Raw genomic sequence first — 21,089 nt, 5'->3', positions numbered from 1 at the left:
ACTAGTTAAAAAACCAATGCCAATTATTTATATTCTTTGTGGCAATTAGGTTTTAATAAGTGCTTGTAATAATAAACACTTCAATCATAAGAGGAGACATCTAAGTATCAGACATTATACTATAAGACACCTAATAAAAAATGGATACCTGACTTCGAAACATGTATAGTCAGAAGATAACCTTGCAGATCATTTGACGAAAAGGCCAGCAAAGTCGAAAGTTATTCTCACGTCAAGGAGGATGAGACTAAAACCTATTAATTAGGTCAACCCAACCTTCCTGATTGGAGATATCAAGAAAAAGGCTCAATGGGAAGAACAAACTACTTGAGTGACTCAGAGAGCACAATTAAAATATTATTATTAGTCCATCCCTAGGGTATGAGTGCTACAAATGCAATGGCAAAGGAAAATGTCAATGCTTTGAATAAGTCCAAGACTAAGGTGATGTATTGAATTACTTGTACCCTGGGAGGACTCAACTATGCGAGTCTGACTGTAGGGTTGCAGTCTATGGTAATTGGGTTATTCCCTAGAGTACTCATGAATCCAAGATACGATGCATGACCTTTATTCACCACCTTGATAGGAATGTGATATATGTTGTACTATGTGTGTGCTGTAGAGAAGTCTAAGTTAAGAGATTCTAGTTCAAGACTGGGTTCACCATGGATGTTTAAAATGGAAACAAACTTACACTAGGTAGATGTTCAAAGCCACAAGTTACCTCTATTGATGCATAGTACTTAACTTAGACTTCTTCTATTTTGTCTAAAAAACATTTTAATTAGGTGAAGTGAAATTACCCAAGTACCCCTAATTCGTCACGTTTAACACTTAGCACAAACTGTTAGCACCGATTAGTAACCAAAATTAAGTAATCACTTGAACACAATATTTGGTTACGAAGGGAAACTCTTTGAAAAACTCTTCAAAAATAAAACCCTACAAGGCAATCAAATCCAGAAAAGTCAATTTATTGATTTAGATAACTATAAGTAAACTGTTAACAAAACATTTGTAACAAACCCGTTTACTCAAGGCATGCGACCCGCTTGCCTTCTATCTCAGTAGGTAGTCAGAACCTCTGATACTCTCCAATCATTGCTTTTCCTACTGGAACCTCTAGTGGTTGAATCTCGAACAGGACAACTCCCCCTCAATTCCACGAACTGAGTTTCTCAAAAAAATCCTTTTTTCACAGAATTTTTCAAAGCACGATCTCTTGTAGTGTCTCCCCAGAACTTCAAGGAGTCGATCAATGTAAAATATGTGATGTATGTGCTTACATGATAAACCCTAAGTCGACTCCTTTTATATATTTAATATTGTCATTGACTTGTAGAAGGAGTCTGCTGACAGGTTTATCCAATATCCCAGTTAGACACGTTTCTACCAACTTGCGAACACTTCGAACTAGATTATTCTTCTAAATTGCGTAGAGTTCAGATCAGCTTCAGTTTCTTCAATGCGCCTTACATCTTTATCTCTTCAGCTGATGCTAAGACTTTAAACAATCTTAGGACTCTTTGATGACTCTTATCTTATGATATAACAAACTATGATAAGAGTTCTAATTTAAATACAATCTTATTGGATCACTAGAATCCAATTAAGATTACATTCATTTCCAACTGTATACGCATCTAATCCTAACCAAACACAAATTACCTTTACATGAAGATTATTGGTTTTAGACTTAGGATGATTAAAATGTTAATATTAAGTAAAAAAAAAAAATGCAAACCATTATCATTGCTCAATGAATTGGTTTGGTGGTCCAAATTTTAAATGAAAATATGCCTTGGTGACTTGAACCAATGTATGCCTCTTGGGGATAGGAGCGTTAACCGCTTGGGCTAGGGCTGAGCACCAACACAACCGGAGTCGGTATCTGGGTCGTCCGACTCCGACTCCGACTTTGTCGGAGGCCGAGTCCGACCTCCGACTCCGGCTCCGAAGGGTATATGCTCCGCTCCGGCTCCGGCTCCGACTTGTCGGAGCGGAGTCGAGACGGAGCCGGTGAGAAATCCTCAAAAAACAAACCCAAACGACGGATTCGGCGCAGGGGGAGGGGAGGGAATCAAAACCAAAAAATGAAAAAACAAATCAAAACCAAAACCAAATCCATAACAGAAAAGAGAAATCAAAGAGTGAGTCAAAAAACACGCAAAAAAAAAAAAAATCAACACGTACGTACAGTATGATATTGGTTCAAGATTGGCTATGATCTTAAATCGTAAAAGACATGTAAAGCAAGGTATGTAGCCCCAAGCACGAAATAAAAAGATTACCAAGTCCAATTTCCTCTGAGCTTTTCATCAATCTTAGCCGTTTGCATGACTCAACAAACATTCTGAAGATCAAAAGGGGAAGATCAGTAAAGAAATATTAATCACTTGACCGTGAGAGAGATCGGGATTCCGGCGCAGGGGGAGCCGGGGAGGGGAGGTCAGGGAATCGGGGGGGAGAGAGAATCTGAGATGAGAGGTGAGAGAGGCAGAGAGGGATTCGGCGCAGGGGGACTCGAAGGGGAGGGAATCGGGGGGGAAGAAGAGAAGGGGGGGGGCAAAAAGACCTAATGGAAAACACTGAAACGGCGCCGTTTAAGACTTTCTACTTCTAAATTCTACTTCTAAACAATAAAAATAAATTAATAAATAATAAGTGATAAAAATATATTTTAAGTTAGTAAAAATAAAATTAAGTAACAATTTAATGTGTATTATTTAATTAACTCACTAAAAAAATCACTAGTTAATTATTACTTTATTAATTATTACTAACTTAGAGAGTTATATATTAGAAATTTGACAAAATTTTTTTATTGTTGTTATATCCAAGGGAATATATTTAATAATTATGTAATTATATTGTGATATTAATTTAATATATTATATAAATATAGTTAATTAGTAAGTTAATATATAACTATATATATTATAGTATATAAGTATAACTATATATATTATATAAATATAGTTAATTGGTAAGTTAATATATAACTATATATATTATAGTATATAAGTATAACTATATATATTATATAAATATAGTTAATTGGTAAGTTAATATATAACTATATATATTATATTATATAAGTACTCCTCCAATATATTATATAAATATAGTTAATTAGTAAGTTAATATATAACTATATATATTATAGTATATAAGTATAACTATATATATTATATAAATATAGTTAATTAGTAAGTTAATATATAACTATATATATTATATTATATAAGTACTCCTCCAATATATTATATAAATATAGTTAATTAGTAAGTTAATATATACCTATATATATTATAGTATATAAGTACTCCTCCAATATATTATATAAGTATAGTTAATTACTAAGTTAATATATAACTATATATATTATATTATATAAGTATAACTATATATATTATATAAGTATAGTTAATTAGTAAGTTAATATATATTATATTAACTATATATATATTATGTTATATAAGTATAACTATATATATTATAGTATAGTAACTATATACTATACAAGCCCTTAATATATATAGTATATATATAACTATATATTATATATTGACTTATAGTAAACTAGTAATGTAAAATATAAAATAAGGTATAGTAACTTATATAGTAACTTATAGTAAATTAGTAATGTAAATTAACTATATAAGGTATAGTAACTTATATAGTAACTTATAGTAAATTAGTAATGTAAATTAACTATATAAGGTATGGTAACTTATATAGTAACTATATTAACTTATAGTAACTTATAGTAAATTAGTAATGTAAATTAACTATATAAGGTATAGTAATTAGTAACTTATAGTAACTTACTAACTTATAGTAAATTAGTAATGTAAATTAACTTATAGTAACTATATTAACTTATATTATTCATTATAATGTTTATAGATTATTATTTATTAGATGTTAATATATTGATAACAAATATTTTTATAAAATATGCACAATATCGAAGTCGGAGTCGGAGTCGGATTGGAAGTCGGAGTCGGAGTCGGATTGTAAGTCGGAGTCGGAGTCGGAGTCGGTGTGTCGGAGTCGGAGTCGGATCGGATCGGAGTCGGGACACATCTACCTCCGACTCCGACTCCGACTCCGGAGCAAAGTCGGAGTCGGAGTCGGATTTTTGGATTTCTGCTCAGCCCTAGCTTGGGCACCCAACGAGAGATTGTGCCCATTGGTGAATTAGAAACGTTTTAAATGTGTTCACTGTGAATTGAAAAGTTGTGACTTCTCACAAATTACAATTGTCAGCCTACTTTGCTGTCGGGCATAGTAACCTAGGCAGTGGTAGTTATCTCTTATTTCTTTCTTTTTTTTTTTTTTTAAAAAAAAAGTTACGTATATATATTTTAAATATAAATGAAAAAAAATAAAATTTTATGAGTTAGCAACAAGATTAATTAAATATAAGTTACATTTATTTTTATGTAGATAACAAAAAAGAGTAATGCTACATACAGTCACTTTTGAGTAATCCCTGCGCACTCCACTGATATGATTGGTTGGATTAATTTTTTTTAATACATAACCAATCATATCACTAGAGTGCACAAAAAAATCCACAAAAGTGACTGCACATAAAATTTTTGTAAGTTAAAATATCTAGAATAATATAGATATCCAATTAAAAAATATATATATCTATTCTCTTTTGATAAAAGAAAATGCATCACCCATTGGTAATATAGACTACTTGGAACAAATATATTATAGACTATCTTTAACTAATGGTTGAGGATAAATAATCAGATATTAGCCTATTATTAGCATATATATATGTATATATATATATCCTTGCATCTATGTTTTTAATTTAGGGAATACTATTTAAACGGTAATGTAGGTGATTAATCCTCTGGGTATAACAAAGTGCCACATAAGGATAGCAAAATGTGATACAACCTGTGAACCCAACACGAATATGATACGAAATTAGCAAGGGGACTTGATATAAGTGAGTTTAAATCTAAACGAATTAGCCTGTTAAGACACAATTAATAAACGAGTCAATAATGGGTCAACCTCATTAACCTGAAATTAACCCATAACAACTCATTTAAGTTTTATTTCAAAATTACAAGTCGTGGGTATACTGAATATGTCTATTTTATCTATTCAAGATCATCAAACTTGGTAAATGAACTTAGGGCTATTATGAACGAGTCCAGTTTAAGGCCATGTTTGGATTTAAGGCAAAATTAAAAAGTCCAAGATATTTTACAATTAAAGACGGTTTTATTTCCAAACATGTAATATCTACTGTTAATGATCTAAAAATCACACAACAGGTCAGAAGGGCAAAAAGAGTCGTTTCCGGCCCACCATGACGATTCGGGCCTCGATTGGTATGGTTTGGTGCCCCCAATAACAATTCAAAGTGGCCATATGGTATCTGCGCAGACATCCATGACAGTGAAAGGAAAACAAATTTAGAGAAATAAAAAGAGATGAACATATGGGTTTATGTGGGTCAACATAATGTCTACGTCTATGACTATTTAATAATGAGAAATTCTCTATAATATTCCTATTTACAATCTCTCATGGCCTCTCATTTTTCACTGTACAATAGTAGTCTCGGGTGTATTTTCTGGAGACAAACATCTGTGCTAGAGCCTTTTGTCTAGAAGTTGAAGAAGGAGTTGAAGAATAAGAAGTCAAAGATGAAGAAGAAAATTCCCCTAGAAGTTGTCTAGACCCCTTATTTATCTGATTGCTTTTCCCGCGTGCCCCCTGCAGTGGTGAGATAGGCCTTGTTTTGCATGCCCGACATACCCCCATTTCTCCCATTTCCCCTGATAGCCCTCTTTACTTCCTGACCCTTGACAGCCCACCCTACTCCCTGATACCATGCGTCCTGCCTCAACCTCTTGCCCCCTTAACACCCACCTTACCTCATGCCCTCCCTTCCCCATTTGTCCCCTCTTGTCCCCTAGTGACTTGGTGGGTTGGACTTGAGCCTAAATATTTTTAGCCCTCTCACAATAACCAATGATTCCTAAGGGCAATTTGCTCTAAAAAAAAGACCTTCAGAATTTTCAAAGGTAAAAAATGCCTGAGTACATTGGGAAATAAATTCCAGGGGCTGGTCCCCGTTCATTTGTTCCTCCTATGTAAATAATAAAGATTCAAAATGAGAGACAGACTCGACCGCATCACGTGTGAGTGCGGGCTTGTCTTGGCGAGGTGAGCTGGAGATAGCCTTTACTGCTTAAAGCATGAGCGTGAGGCTCATCCGAGGCGAGCGGGAGATATGCTTGACTGCTTAAAGTGCAAGTGTTGGGCTTGTCCCAGCGAGGTGAGTAGGAGATAAGCTCGACTGCGTAGCTCATGAGCGAAGGCATATCTTGGCGAGGCGGGTGGGAGTTAGGTTCAATTGCTTAGAGCACAAGAACGGGGCTTGTGCGAGGAAAATGGGAGATTGGCGAGTTTAGGAACATGGCTTTAACTTGTCACAAGTCTAGGGACTCATTTTCTTGCTCACAAGGCCTTGGCCCAATAGCAAATGTAGGAACTCGGCTTTATTGAATGAGAGATCAACGAGTTTAGATACTTCAGCCTTACCCTTGGTGAGTAGCGAGTCTAGGGACTCAGCTTGTTGAACGGGAGAACGATGAGTCTAGGGACTTGGCTTTAACTCGTGGTGAGCGGCGAGTCAGGGACTTGTCTCTAACTAGTGGTGAGCGGCGAGTCTAGGGACTTGGCTTTGTTAAAAGGGAGGTTGGTGAGTCTAAGGATTCTAGCCTTACCGGTGGCGAGTGGCAAGTTTAGGGACTCAGTTTTATTGGATGAGGGATTGGTAAGTTTAGGAAATTGGCCTTAACCCGTGGTGAGTGGTGAGTCTAGGGACTCGGCTTGTTGAACGGGAGATTGGCGAGTCTAGGGAATCCAGCTTTACCTATGGTGAGCAGAGAGTCTAGGGAATCAACTTGTTGAACGGGGGATCGGCGAGTCTAGGGACTTGGCCTTAACTCATGGCCAGCGACGAGTCTAGGGACTCAGATTTGTTGAGTGGGGGGTTAAGTGAGTCTAGGGACTTGGCCTTACCCCGCAGCAAGTCTAGGGACTAAAATTGTCTTGGTTGCGAGAAATTGGCAAGGACTCGAGGAGTTTTGGCCTTGCCTTGGGCCCCATGGAGAATCTAGGGACTCAACTTTGTTGAGCGGGGGTTCAACAAGTTTAGGCACTTGGCCTTACCCTGCAGCAAGTTTAAGGACTCAAATTATCTTGGTTGCGAGGTGTTGACAAGGGCTCAAGAAGTTTTGGCCCTTCCTTGGGCCCCATAGCAAGTCTAGGGACTTAGCTTTGTAGTGCAGAGGGTCGGCGAGTTTAAGGACTTGGCCTTACTCCACATCGAGTCTAGAGACTCGAATTGTCATGAGGCGTTGACAAGGGCTCAGGAAGCTCTGGCCCGGTCTTGGGTCATGTGACGAGTGTTTGGAATTGACTTTGTTAGGTGAGTGGTCGGTGAGTCTAGGGACTTGCCCTTACCCTGCATTGAGTCTAAGGACTCGAATTGTCTTGGTCGCGAGGCGTTGGCAGCGGCTCAAGAAGCTCTGGCCAAGTCTTTGGCCCCATGGCAAGTCTAGAGATTTGGCTTTTTGACGGAAGCTCTTGACTGTACTAAATTGCTTTGTTAGAGTGCGGGGCCATGTGGCCGATGTTCTGCACTACAAGAAGTAGTTTTGTTAGTAGAAGTGGGTTCACACAAATTTTGAAAGAGATAAACCAGAGAGTTTTAGACAATGTAGTCTATCATTTTGTTTGACTGAAAAATTGTTTACTATTGGTTGTGATTCCTTTGCCTTCTTGCTCATTTTCCTTCCTCTTTCTTTCTTTCTTCCTTCTCTCCCTTTGTTTTTAAGAACCAGCATCACACCATATGACTCTCCCATGCTTCAAGCCCTATTAAATGAATCTTGAGCAGGTGAGATGAGTTCGAGTAGATGGGTTCCAAGCAAAGGAGGTGAACCCAAGCTAATGAGGTGCCGAGTTGATGAGGCGAGTCTGAGCTGCATTTCCTATGCAAGTAGCTCCCAAGTAGGGGACACTAGTAGAGGAGGTGCTATTCGAGTAGGTGAGGTGCTGAGTTGTGAGTCCTATGCCATGTAGATTGGTTATAAGCCAGTAACTCCCAAGCTAGTGAAGGTCTATCCCAACTGAACTTCTTGAGTTGGGTTCCCGTGCAGATGACTTGAGCATTGTTCCCAAGTATTGCAAACTTTCTTGGTTGGAGTAAACAACAACTTTCCCAAACGAAGGCTTTCCCATGCCATAGAGTCCTTCCGAGTTGTGGAGTCTCGAGCGGAGTTTTTGTGCTACATGTGGAGTCTAGAGCCATGGAGTTTTGCCGAGCTGCCTGTGGAGTCCTGAGCTGTGGAGTTTTTCTGAGCTACATGTGGAGTCCCGAGTAGTGGAGTTTTTCTACGTAGGGGAGGTGCATGGGTTCGAGTTAAGGGTCCCGAGCTGAGCAAGTCTTGAGTATCCTGAGTGGAGGTTCTTGAGTTAAGTAAGTCCTAGGCACTAGAGGCTTCTCGTGCATGTGAGCTTTTCCGATATAGTGGATGCAACCGTGCATGGCCAAGGAGGTTCTAGTTGGGATGGTGACTGAGATGGATGATTGATCTGTTCACCTCTCGGAAGAGGAAGATGTGCTCTCCACTGCACAGCCAAGCAGCGTGCCATTGGGTGGCCGAAGGGCTTACCACGTGGTTGTGTGAGAGTAATGGCCAAAGGACTTGCACCCCAGTTGTTGTTGTCAGGGACCTCACCAGCGTACGCAGACGCAAGGTCAGCTCAATGGATTTTGAGGCCTAAGGCGAGAAGTTAAAATGGGGCATTTTTCTTGTATCAAACTAAATTAGGTTATATCTAATTATATTTTTATTTAAAAATTATTCTTCTTACTTTTTGAGATGCAAAATTGCTAATTAAGTTTTTATATTCAAGTTCTTTTAATATCTCATCCTCAATTGATAATATGACTAGTCCATTTAATCTTTCATGAGACATTGTTGATCTTAGATAAGATTTTATCAATTTTTGTTTTGAAAAACTTCTTTCTGCAAAAACAAAAGTTATAGGTACTGTCAATAAGATTCTACAAGCGATACATGTATTTAGAAAAGAATCAAGTCTTTTTATATAATTTAATATATAAATCGGAGTGCTTTCTTCTATTGGTAAAATTTCTTTTAAAATTTTTAGTTCAGAAAATAAATCATAACCATCAATATCATATTTCAAAAAGCTTTCAAGACTAACACATTTTTTTTTTTTTCAAACTACCATTGTCAAGTGATTTCATTTTTTTTTTAAATTAAATAAAAAACCAAAAATATTTTCATATATTTGAAATTGTTCAAACCTATTTTGAATTGAAGAAATTGCTTGATCTACTATAAATAAGAAATAATTAATTCTAAAAGATTTTTCAGTAGATTTTATTGTTTCTTTATTGACATTTTCATCAAACTATTTTTTTGTATAAATTATTCTCTTTTCTCTAAATATAGGTTCTATTTCCATACTAATTGCAATCTCTTTTGATGAAATCATAGCGGATTTAAATCCATTTTCCCTATAATCTTGAAAATAAGAAATAAGACCTTTTAACTGATCAATGGCAACATCTATGTGCATATCTTTTGATTGCATACTTTTACTTACAGTATTGACTGCAAATAATATATCATACCATATGGTCATGCATAATATGAATTCAAAATTCTCAATTTCATATGCTACTAAACAATTAGCTTCACTTTTTATTTTAGGATCTTCAGTCGTTTTTGCTAGTTGTAATAAAACTTCTCTTATTTGTAGAATTTGAAATTTTATTACTTTGACGCTTTCAATTCGACTTTCCCAATGTGTTTGTGAGAGTGGCTTAAGAGTTAGAATCGACACATTATCTTGCAAAATTTTCCATCACTTTGTTGATGAAAAAAATAAAGAATAAATACGTTGGACTATTTCAAAAAATGAAATAGCTTTAGGACAAGAATTAGCCATGTCACGTATAACAAGATTAAGATTATGACAACCACATTACGTGTAAAATGCTTTGGGCTTTATATTAAGCAATCTTCTTTGCACCCCTTACTTTTTGCCTTTCATATTAGACCCATTATCATAACATTGTCCTCGAACATTATTAATATCAAGATCAAGATTTTTTCTTGCATCTAATAATTCACTGAAAATACATTTTCCACTAGTATCATCTATTTTAATAAATTCTAGAGAATGTTCTTCTATTTTTATTGGGCTTGTTGAAATATTAACACATCTTAGTAGGAGAGACATTTGTTCTTGATGACTTGCTAGATCAAACACAGAAATCATCTCAATCAAACTTAAAAAATTTTCATTATTTTCTTGGTAGATCTTTTCATTTTGTCCTCGAAATGGTAAATTATTTTTACCAAGGGTTTTTACTACTGCAATAATTCTCAGTAATTATTTTTTTCAATGATCGTTTTATTTGTTAATTTGTTCTTGAACTTTTTATCAATTGTTTTATTTCTTAATAATCTCATTTCTAAATCAAGCCAAGTAGTCATGTTAGTAATATGTTCATTGGTTGTTTAATAAATTTTATGCTTAGCACTAAGATTTTTGCAGTCATCGGTTCCTTTATTAGCTAGTTGAGTTATACTAAGTTTTGAATTAAACAACTTGCAACAAAAGCAGAATACTCTATTCAAGTCTTTTGAATACACTAACAATTTTCTATCATGTTTCTCCCCATTTGATAAGTTTCGTATATAATATGTAGTAGAAAAATGTCTAGAGTTCTCATCCTTAGAAAAATTTATATTGCTATATTTAATTGGATTATTTTTTACTAATAAATCTCTTAATTTTATATCAACGTGTTCCCATTGAGCAGGGTCATAAATATTTGAAGGAATATAATTAGATATATCCTCGGTATTTTTATTTTCTTCTATGCTTTTCACAAATTCTCCTGCAAGAACAGTAGCAGTACATGTTTGAGCACTATCCTCAGATCCCTTTGGTTGGATTGTTTCATTATTCACATATCTTTTTTGTTGTATTTCTTGATTTATTATGTTATCTTTTGATCCTTTTGGGTATATTTCTTGATCATCTATAAATGTTTCACCTAAATTTTCTGTTATATTTTGTTTATTGCTAGTAACAAATTTATTTAAAAATCCTTTTTGGGATTCAATCAATTTTTCTATTCTTATCTTTTTTTTTTTTTTAATTTTTCATATCCAGATGCATATTTTCTATTAGACATATTTTATAGTAAAAAAGAACAATATCTACTATATAAATTCTACAATGCTTATGAATATTCTAGAATAAAATAAATATTAACATAAAACAATTGAACCTGATTTAACAAATGGGCTTCACTTTAATATAACAAATGAGCTCCACTCTTATATAAAACTATTAATCTGTATAATAAAATAAAATTTATTAATACTAATAATCAAAATCAAATAAATAAATTAACATTTGATTAGAGAAATTGAAAAAAAAAAATTAAAAAAGAGTCTAGGAATAGATGGCCTTGGGCCATGTAATTTCAAATTTCCATTGTTAAAAGCTTTTGTTGAAAACTTGAAATGTTGAAGAAAAAAGACAAAAAATAAAATGAAAGGACGTTGATGAGACTTGAAGCCTTGAAGATAGGTTGGCTGATCCACACAGTGACACAAACATGTCTTCTTTATAACTATAAAAATTTACTGTTTAGTACTTGTATAAAGCAACATTTTCAGATTATTACCTTCGGCTTCGTGACCTTCGTCGACTACATGTCCACAGCACAGCAGAGACAACTGTTCAACGTCTTACAAGTGCGATGCAGCGATCGGAGAGCCGGCCAATGCCAAATACGAGCAATATGAATATAAGAGAGTTTGAGATTAGAGAATGGAGTCTAGAGCACAAGAGAGATGAAATCAAATTTATAACTTTCAGCCGTTTGAGGTATGGAAAGTAAGTTTTTATATGTTCTAATTGTTTTTTTTTATTATTTTTTTACAGTGATTGCAACGTTTTTTTCTTAATTTATTGTGACTTTTGGCTTTCCCAAGTGAACTTACAGAGTTTATCTGCCTATTTTTTTTTTAAACCATAGAGCTGAAATTATTTTTTTTTCACCTTGTTTAGCTTAGATAAGTTTTTTTTAAATTTTTTTAATAACTAACTTTTTAGTATTTTATGAGCTTTTTTCACTGCGGGGCCTTAGTCAACCGCCTAACTCGCCTTATGGATCAGCCAGCCTTACGCAGACGACATCAGTGGACCCCAAGGTGGTTGCTAGTGCCCTTCCTCCCTTCACGACACAGTTGGGGCAAGCCATGGCCTTGTGTGCATAGCGAGGTGCACATGGGGTGGGCAATCAACGGACCTCTTTGAAAGGGTCGTGGCGGTTGAGACAGAAACTGCTAACGATCTTGTGGTGATCGCCGGCAAGTTAGTTAGGCTCGTGGTGAGAGGCCGTGAGCCTTTTGCCATGGGCAAAGTGATGTGTTCCTGAGTCCATGGTCGTTGGCCACTGCATGTCAACTGCAAATGTCTGGGATACCACCGGCACAGCCAGACAATGCAAGTGGTCCATAGAGGTCTTCGCCAATGCCCTTCTAGTTTGCTTTGTGGCTGGGCTCTGCCATTCCTCCGTGTGCACGGTGAGGTGCACATGGGGTGGTCACTATTCAACTCACCGTGCACATGGGGTGGTCACTATTCAAGGCCCCATGAAAGGGGCTGCAGCAGGAGAGCCAGAACCGCCAGTGGTTCACATGGTGGATGCCAACAGGTAAACTAGGCTTGCGGCAAAGGCGCCACGAGCCTCTAGGTGCATTGTTCATGCCATGCACAGCTGACATGAGTGCATGGTTAAGTGCACAGTGCCCCCCCCCCCCTTCATACTGTGTCCGTGCCTTGCATGGATTTGTTTCGTGTGGTACTGTGCACTTAAGTATACAAGTACCTGCCTCTTAGTGAATGTGTCCCGAGCCTAAACTACATTCCCGGGTCGGGAAGATGAGTGGGTTGGTCACTTGAGTCGCAAGTGCCATGTGCAAGCCATTATGGTTGAGCCTGATTTTTTCTATTTCATTAGTAAAAATAAGAGTAGAGAAGCTGGGTGTACTTATCTAGGGGAAGTTTCACTAGTTCAGTTGGAGATTACTCAATGCATTGGAAAGTTATCCTTCTCCCACCTCTGGTTTAGAAAGTGATCAGATTCCATAGATGGTACCATTGTTAATGTTCTAAAAATTGCACAATAGGCCAAAAGGGGAGAAAGAGTCATTCCCAACCCACCATGAAGATTCGGGTCTCGATTAGTGTAGTTTGGTGCCCCTGATAACGATCTGAGTGGTCATATGGTGTCGGCACATACATCCATGGAAGTGAAAGGAAACTAGTTCAGAGAAATAAAAAGAGATGAACACATGGATTTACGTGGTTTGGCATAATACATACGTCCACGGTTGTTTGAGGATGAGAAATTCACTATAATATTCTTGTTTAGAATCTCTTATGGTCTCTCATTTCTTAATGTAGAATAGTGGTCTCGGGTGTATTTGCTGGATAAGAACACCTATGCTATAGCCCTCTGTCAAAGGTTAAAGGAGGAGTCGAAGAAGAAGAAGAAGAAGATTCCCCCTGGAAATTGTCTGGACCCCCTATTTATCTTATTGCTTTTCCCGCGTGCACCCTGCAGTTGTGAGATAGGGCCTACTTTGCGTGCCCGACAGAGCCCCGCTTCTCCCATTCCCCCTGAAAGCCCTCCCTACTTCCTGACCCTTGAGAGCCCACTCTACTCCCTAACCCCATGCCTCCTTCCCCCTACCTCTTACCCCCTAACACCCACATTACCTCCTACCCTCCCTTCCTCCCTTGTCCACCTCTTGTTCCCTAGTGACTTGGTGGGCTGGACTTGGGCCCAAATATTTTTTCCCTCCTCACATCTACAATATTAAACTCTTCAAAATTCTTTTGAGACACCCAATACTCAAAATACCCTCTTCAAAATAATTTTATACAATAACTTAAAACTAAAAAAATGCAAAGTAGCCACCTAATGGCGGTTGCCACCACCAACGACTAATTTGAGTCGATTAGTGAGTCAATTAGTAGTGGTCACCCTGGCAACCATGGGACGGGATGATTGAGTGATTTGAAATATTTTATATATATATATATATAATTTGAATAGATTTTTTAATATTAATTATTATATTAGAAATGCTAAAGCCATACACGGAGATCTCGACAATTTTTTTAACTTAGTAATTAAGAAATTATTTTTTTAATGATGTTGTATTTTTTAAAAATATTAAAAAAATACATAAAAATAAAATAAAATTTACATTGTTGGGATCCCGACCCCATGTGTGGCTGTAGAGCCACTCTTATTATATTACCTCTCAATCTTCTTAAAAAAATTTCACATCCGAACATAATTTTATTAAAACTCTATAGATCATTATTTAGCACTCTCAACAGTTTTTTTTATCTTATCTTTTAAAATATATCACTAAATTTCATTTTTTCTATTTTACATAATGATTTTTATAATATACCGTATATTTATATATATTTTTTATATTATTTAAATAATATTTTTTTATTCATTTTAAATATTTTCTTTCTATTAATAAATTTACAATATCTATATATTTTTTTATATTTATAATTTTTTTAATATATAATGTAAAATAATTCAATCCTATACACGTAAAAAAAAATTTATATAAGCCAAATAAAAATTAAAAATAAAATCAAAATTTGAAAAAAATTTGGTATTGAAAATATTCCCAATATATTTTTCAGAAGAAAATGAAATATATGTGTTTTAAATAATGAATACTAAAAAGAATTTGTTTACATGATAAAAATCAAAGTAAAAGAAAATGAGAGAGTAAATGAAATAAAAATAATAAAAAAAAAATTTGATAGGTTAAACAATACCCATTATATGTAGCTGGTTACTATAATTAATTATATTTTATAATTCTTTTTACATAGTTGGATGAAATTTCTTTTTAGGACAATTCTTTAAATAATTTATATTTTTATATAATACAAAAATAATTGGAGTGCTCTAATACAAAAGACACTCTAGGATTCGATCTTGCAACCTCAAACAAGGACCAAGTTATGTAACGTTGGGACGTCGTGTACCGAGAAGTCCAGAACATGGTTTGGTTTTGTTTGTTATTTGGCCAAAAGTACCTCTTTTCGTCCACTGATTCCCGATCACACAATCCTCTTTTGATCCTTTAGCATGGAAATATACTGAGTCTTACGCACCCATACTCTCTTGACTGAGGGTGAGCGGTGGCGCAAATCGCTATGGAGTTGGCCATCCGAGCTTCAGCCACCCCGAGGCCTTCCCTTCCCTCTTCTTCCTCGCTATCTTCCAAACCCATACCTTCTTCCAGACCACATTTCAGACCAATTTCTGTATCTTTACCTACATCAACCACCATATCACTTTTGGCTCTCTTCACTCCTCCCCGTGAAGCAAAGGCTCTCAGTCTCCCAAAGGACCAGATAGTCTCTTCTCTCACCGAAGTAAGCTCATTTCTTTCTTTTTCCATGCTGTTGCTGAAGTAAATTTACAGCAAGTTTGCCTATTTATAAGGGATTCTTTGTTCTTTTCTTGCTTTCGAGATGAAAGCTTTCGATGGGTGGTCACAACATTAAAATTATCCTCGAATTACCCACCAGAAAACTGCTCAGTAGTTTTCTCTTGTTTCATCCATTACTCGTTTAATTCTTAGCATAAACAAAAGAAATTTGTTAATTTCAAAACCAAAGAAAGTGATTCGAAAATGCTGACCAAATTAAGCCTTAGGGACGTTATTCAAATTTGGGTTCCTACCCAGCCCTTGAAATTGTTTGTGTTTTCTAAATTAATAGGTGGAGAAAACAATTGAAAAGGTTCAGGAAGTGGGTTCGAGTTTCTTGGATACCACAAAGCAGATTTTTGAAGTTGTCGGAAATGCTTTGAAGCCGGGCATCGAAGTGGCATTGCCCATTGTTAAGCAGGCAGGAGAAGAGGCCTTGAACGTCACTTCCCCGGCAATTTCTGAGGCTTCAAAGAAGGCCCAAGAAGCAATTCAAAGCTCTGGCTTCGATACGGAGCCTGCTCTGACTGCTGCTAAGGTTTCTTCTCTTTATTTGTTCAATTGCATTTTCGTTAACTCTGCAGATTATATTGCAATAGCTTACATATACTCCATGTGAGCATATCAAAGCGCACATTGCTTGGAATTAACAAAATAATAAACTTAATCTGTTGGGAGCTGCTTGAGTTTTCAAGAACATTTGATCCGGTTCTTGAAATACTAGTTTGTGTAATGAATGTAGTGGAAAATTTATTTGGTTATTGAAATGTGTCTTTACAATGAAGGGTGAAATGCATTCCATCTTTATGATAATTTAGTTTATATTTGTTTCAATGTTGAATGCGATGTGGATATTGAAAAGTTGTAGTGTGCTGAGCCTGGCCTCATCAGGGCCCTTGATTTTGACATTTAAATGAAAATGATGGATGTAGAGTAATCATTTCTTTATAATTTTCGCTTTTTTTTTTTTTCTTTTTTTAATTTTTAATTTTTTTTATAATGCAATTACTTCATTAAGGTATTCTAGCAGGTCCATGTATCAGGAAGTTATTTGGAGCCAATAAGCATAGTAGCCTGGTTCTGAAATGAGGCTTTCTTGCTCTTTGCAGCATTAGCTTGTTCAATTCATAATCCTTAACATTTCTTTTTGAAGAAATAAGTGCAGTATTTTTTTTTGCTAAAGTTAACTGGTCTCCATCTCATGTTGGTCGCTTTTGATAAATGTCCCATTTTAAACAACTAACTTTGGGCGTTCAGATCTTATATATAACTCTATCAACTTAGGATCCATCAAAAATAAAAATAAAAAATCTATTGACTTAAATAAGGCATCCACATACCTTGTAGCTGACACTAATCTCAAAGTAAAATTCACTGATCTCTGACATTGTGGCGGATTGTTTAAAAATGGATATTAGCTTTGAGCATGATTATCTCTTTGTTGCAGACGGTCGTAGATGTAGCACAGCAGACCACAAAGGTAATTGAAGCGGCCAAGCCTATAGCTTCATCAACTGTTGAAACCATCTCGTCTGCAGAGCCTATTGTGATTGTAGGAACTGCTGGAGCATTATTTCTTGCTTACTTCCTTGTTCCTCCCATCTGGTCTACCGTCTCTTATAGCCTTCGTGGTTATAAAGGTGAGTTTATTGTTTTCTGATATAAAGTTGTTTTCTGAAATAAAGTTGCTTCATTTTGTTTTATTAATTTCTTCTAGTTTTGTTCTTTTCAGATTTATGTCACACCAAGCTAATCTTGTGAAGTGGATCTAAGATTTTATTACTCTGTTACCCTGTAGGTGAGCTTACTCCTGCTCAAGCTCTTGATCTAATTTCTACACAAAGCCACCTTATGATTGATATTAGATCTGAGAAAGACAAGGACAAGGCTGGTATTCCTCGCCTACCCTCTAATGCTAAGAACAGATTGATTGCAATCCCGTAAGTGATACTATGGCTTCGGTATATTTATAACACCAGTATATCCTATGCCTTCCTTTTCTTGAAACAAAATTATTGGTATGCTCTGTATTGCTTCTCTTGCTTGTAAGTATGGCCACTGCCTCATCAGTAGTTTCCTCAACTAACCATAGATGTTTAAACCGACATCATAGTTTCTGTCAGTTGTCTTCATCCTCTGGGTTACCAAAGAGGGCTACTAAAATACATGTTTCTGAACCTCTTGTTTAATATTTCTTTATCATGTACAAAGGATGATAGACAAGATGTTAAATATGGTTATCCTTATTTTGTTTTTTTTTTTTTTTTTTTTCTCCCCTTAAGGTTAGGATTTTTGAAGCAAAATTGACTAGTGAAGTGCATTTGGGCTGAAGTGTGTATAAGAAAAACATATAAGGTTTATTGGGTTTAACGTGATCATGGAAGACATCCATTCAGGACTTGGCCACCTCTAAGTATCTAGTATTGTATTGTCTTTAATGTCTCAGTTTGGAGGAATTACCAAGCAAGCTAAGAGGTCTTGTCAGAAATGTAAAGAAAGTGGAAGCAGAGATGGCTGCTTTAAAGATTTCTTACCTCAAGAAAATTAACAAAGGTTCCAACATTGTGATCTTGGACTCGTGAGTTGTTCTCCCTGCGTATTTCTTATAAAGTTATACACAGCTCTGAATTCCAGATTCAGCACTTGAGTTTCTATAAAATGGACTGCCCCCCAACCCTTTCAAAAAACTTTTTGTAAGGATTACATTTATGTTTGGTTTTCGACATATTCAGGTACTGTGACGCAGCAAAAACAGTTGCAAAAGCACTAACAACCCTTGGTTTTAAGAACTGCTGGGTTGTAGCTGGTGGGTTTTCTGGAAGTAGAGGATGGTTACAGAGTCAGTTAGGAACAGATTCATATAACTTCTCTTTTGTGGAGGTCATCTCGCCATCCCGGGTTATCCCTGCTGCCATCAGACGTTTTGGCACAACCGGCTCAAATAAGAGAAAACTACTTCCCGGAGCCGATTGACAAATTTATTTTTGTTCCTTTTTTCAAGCATCCTTGGTATAAAAATTATCCTGATATGCATAAATGGTTTAGGTTAGACTTCTCTGGAATAATTTCTTGTAATTCTTTGATCAATGTCAATCTATTAATTGTTTGTTGTTTGGTCATATTCCATTTCATAACCTGCCATGCTGATAGGCTCAGCTTCTTTTTGCCAACAGATGAGAAACATTTCATGAATACTGCATCTTTTAAGCACAAATCTCTTGAAATACTCAATTCAAATGACTCTGAAAGCTTTTGGAAAGGGAAACCCCATGACTTTATTAACATTTAAAATTTCATGATTTTTAAAAATTATTTAAAATTAATGGTCATTTAATACATAAATGGTTGACATGGCCAAACAGGATTACTTCACATATTATGTATAAAAGGAATGAAGACATAATATTCTAGATAAAAGAAGACGAAGTGTTTTTAATTTTTTTAATCTCTAAAATAATTTTAAATTTATGGTCATTTAACACAAGGGTGGATGATGTTGCTCATCATAAGCAAAACAATCTATTGTTTTGAAAATTATAAATTTTATGGATGATGGTAATATTGAGGAATGCCGGGCGCTCGCCCAATGAAAATGTCAGGGGCGGGTGCTGGGATGGTCCTTGGGCTTGTCTAGGTTTCATTGGTTTGTCCAACCCACTTATATATTAATATAATATATATTATATAGATTTAAAAAAATAAAATTCTTTTAATAATACGATGTCGTTTTTGGGAGTTTTTAAATGTAAGTCCCTCCTCCCCACGTCGCACCTTTTGAGGCACTTTGTTTGGTTGCTACTCTCTCTCTCTCTCTCTCTCTATGATACCAGATATCAAATGATGGGCAGTGAGGAGATAGCATGAGAGGCCAATTAGTCCTTCGACTTCCGAAAGAGGGCAAGGCTGGGCTCAGGGCCGAACTCACCCCTCACCCAAGCAAGGACGGGGGAAGATTGATTCCCCACGCTTTTATTAGATAGTTTTGTAAAAAATCTCAAAATTTATGAACCCTTCAAACTTCTCTTAGAGCTTCAGAAAGACTTCTTCATCTTCATTTTTATTTTTAAATTTGAAGAATATGGTCTTAAAATCAACCATATTGGTTTATTCATCTTTAAAATTATAAATAACTAGCTACAGTCTTTATTCAAACATGAAGAACACATTTTCATTCTTCAAACAATATTTTTATTATTTTTTTCTCTCCATCCCGAACGGCTTTCTCTTTTCTTTTTTTTCTCTCTTTTCTTTTTTCTTCTGCTCTCTCTCTCTTCTCCTCTTCTTTCTCCATCCCCGAATGCCTCCATCTCCCTCCTTCTCTTTTCTCTCCATCGCCGAACGCTTTTTCGACTCTCCATCGCCGAACACTCTCCATCCCTGAACGGCTCTCTCTTCTTCTCTTCTTCTCTCTCCATCCGAACAGCTCTCTCTTCTTCTCTTCGACACCCATTTCACCCTTCTGTCTCTCGTTGCTCTGTTTTCTCTCTTGGACGCCCACAATTTTCTAGTGGTTTCTTCATCAACGGCGGTCTCTTCTCTCGCTCACGGCTCTGCTCTTCACGGTTTTCTCTCGGTTTTGGGTTGGAGGATTTTTTTCTGATTTGGGTTTTTTCTCTCGGATTTACATGCCTCTAGATGTGGGTTGGAGGATTTTTTTTTTTTATTTGGATTTTTTCTGGTTATGTACTTGTGGTTGTTGCTGTGGAGCTGTCGAGGAGCTGAATGGTGCTGCCGTGGAGCTGCTGTGGAGCTGTCGTGGGTTTGAATGGTGCTGCCGTGGAGCTGAATATTCAGATTTTAGGAGAAAAAAATTATAATAATATTTTATTATTATTTGATCAAAAAATACATAATTTAATGTAGGAATTTTTCTTCATCTTCAAAATCAATCTTCAAAAGATGTGATTTTAAAGATAAAGATACATAAACTATTGCTAATGCCCTTAAAATCTTATGACAAAACTTTCTACAATAACCATCATCCATCCTAATCTCAGTTTTTCAGTCGTGGACGACTCTTCTTGTGTCCCAATGTGAAAGTGCCACATGAAAGCTTAGTCATCCTTTGGAAGGAAAGAGTATGATATTTGGAAATGACTAAATTTAGATGTCGAGATAATTTTAGATGATCTATAAATAGTAATAAAAAAATAATAAATAGTATTAAACTGTCTGTAAATAATAATAAAGTAATATCTCAAACTACTTCACTTGCTAAACACGGGCATAAAGAAATTTAGTAAGTATTTATTTAGTATCTTCGGATTAAAGTCATAAGATATTTTTATCTTATTATAAGATGCCGCGTAATCAAAATTTAATATTTATATATATTTAATAAATATAATTTAAAATTTTATTATTAAGTTAATGTATAGTAAAATATTTTTATGGCATAATTTAATTTTAAAATATTATAAATAAAATTTTATTATT

At 35.6% G+C, this 21,089-nt stretch overlaps 1 protein-coding gene across 1 annotated transcript; it reads left to right on the top strand.

Annotated features, from left to right (window-relative positions):
* Positions 1-15,220: 15,220 nt before the first annotated feature.
* Positions 15,221-18,772, top strand: LOC122297606 (calcium sensing receptor, chloroplastic). Its single transcript, XM_043107714.1, has 6 exons — positions 15,221-15,597; positions 15,946-16,191; positions 17,101-17,293; positions 17,452-17,593; positions 18,100-18,231; positions 18,386-18,772. The coding sequence occupies exons 1-6, from the start codon at positions 15,376-15,378 to the stop codon at positions 18,624-18,626; spliced, it is 1,176 nt and encodes a 391-aa protein (XP_042963648.1). The 5' UTR covers positions 15,221-15,375; the 3' UTR covers positions 18,627-18,772.
* The last annotated feature ends 2,317 nt before the right edge of the window (positions 18,773-21,089 follow it).

Source organism: Carya illinoinensis, chromosome 15 (assembly GCF_018687715.1).
Source record: "Carya illinoinensis cultivar Pawnee chromosome 15, C.illinoinensisPawnee_v1, whole genome shotgun sequence".
NCBI lineage: Eukaryota > Viridiplantae > Streptophyta > Magnoliopsida > Fagales > Juglandaceae > Carya > Carya illinoinensis.
This window is presented reverse-complemented; position numbering and strand designations above follow the sequence as displayed.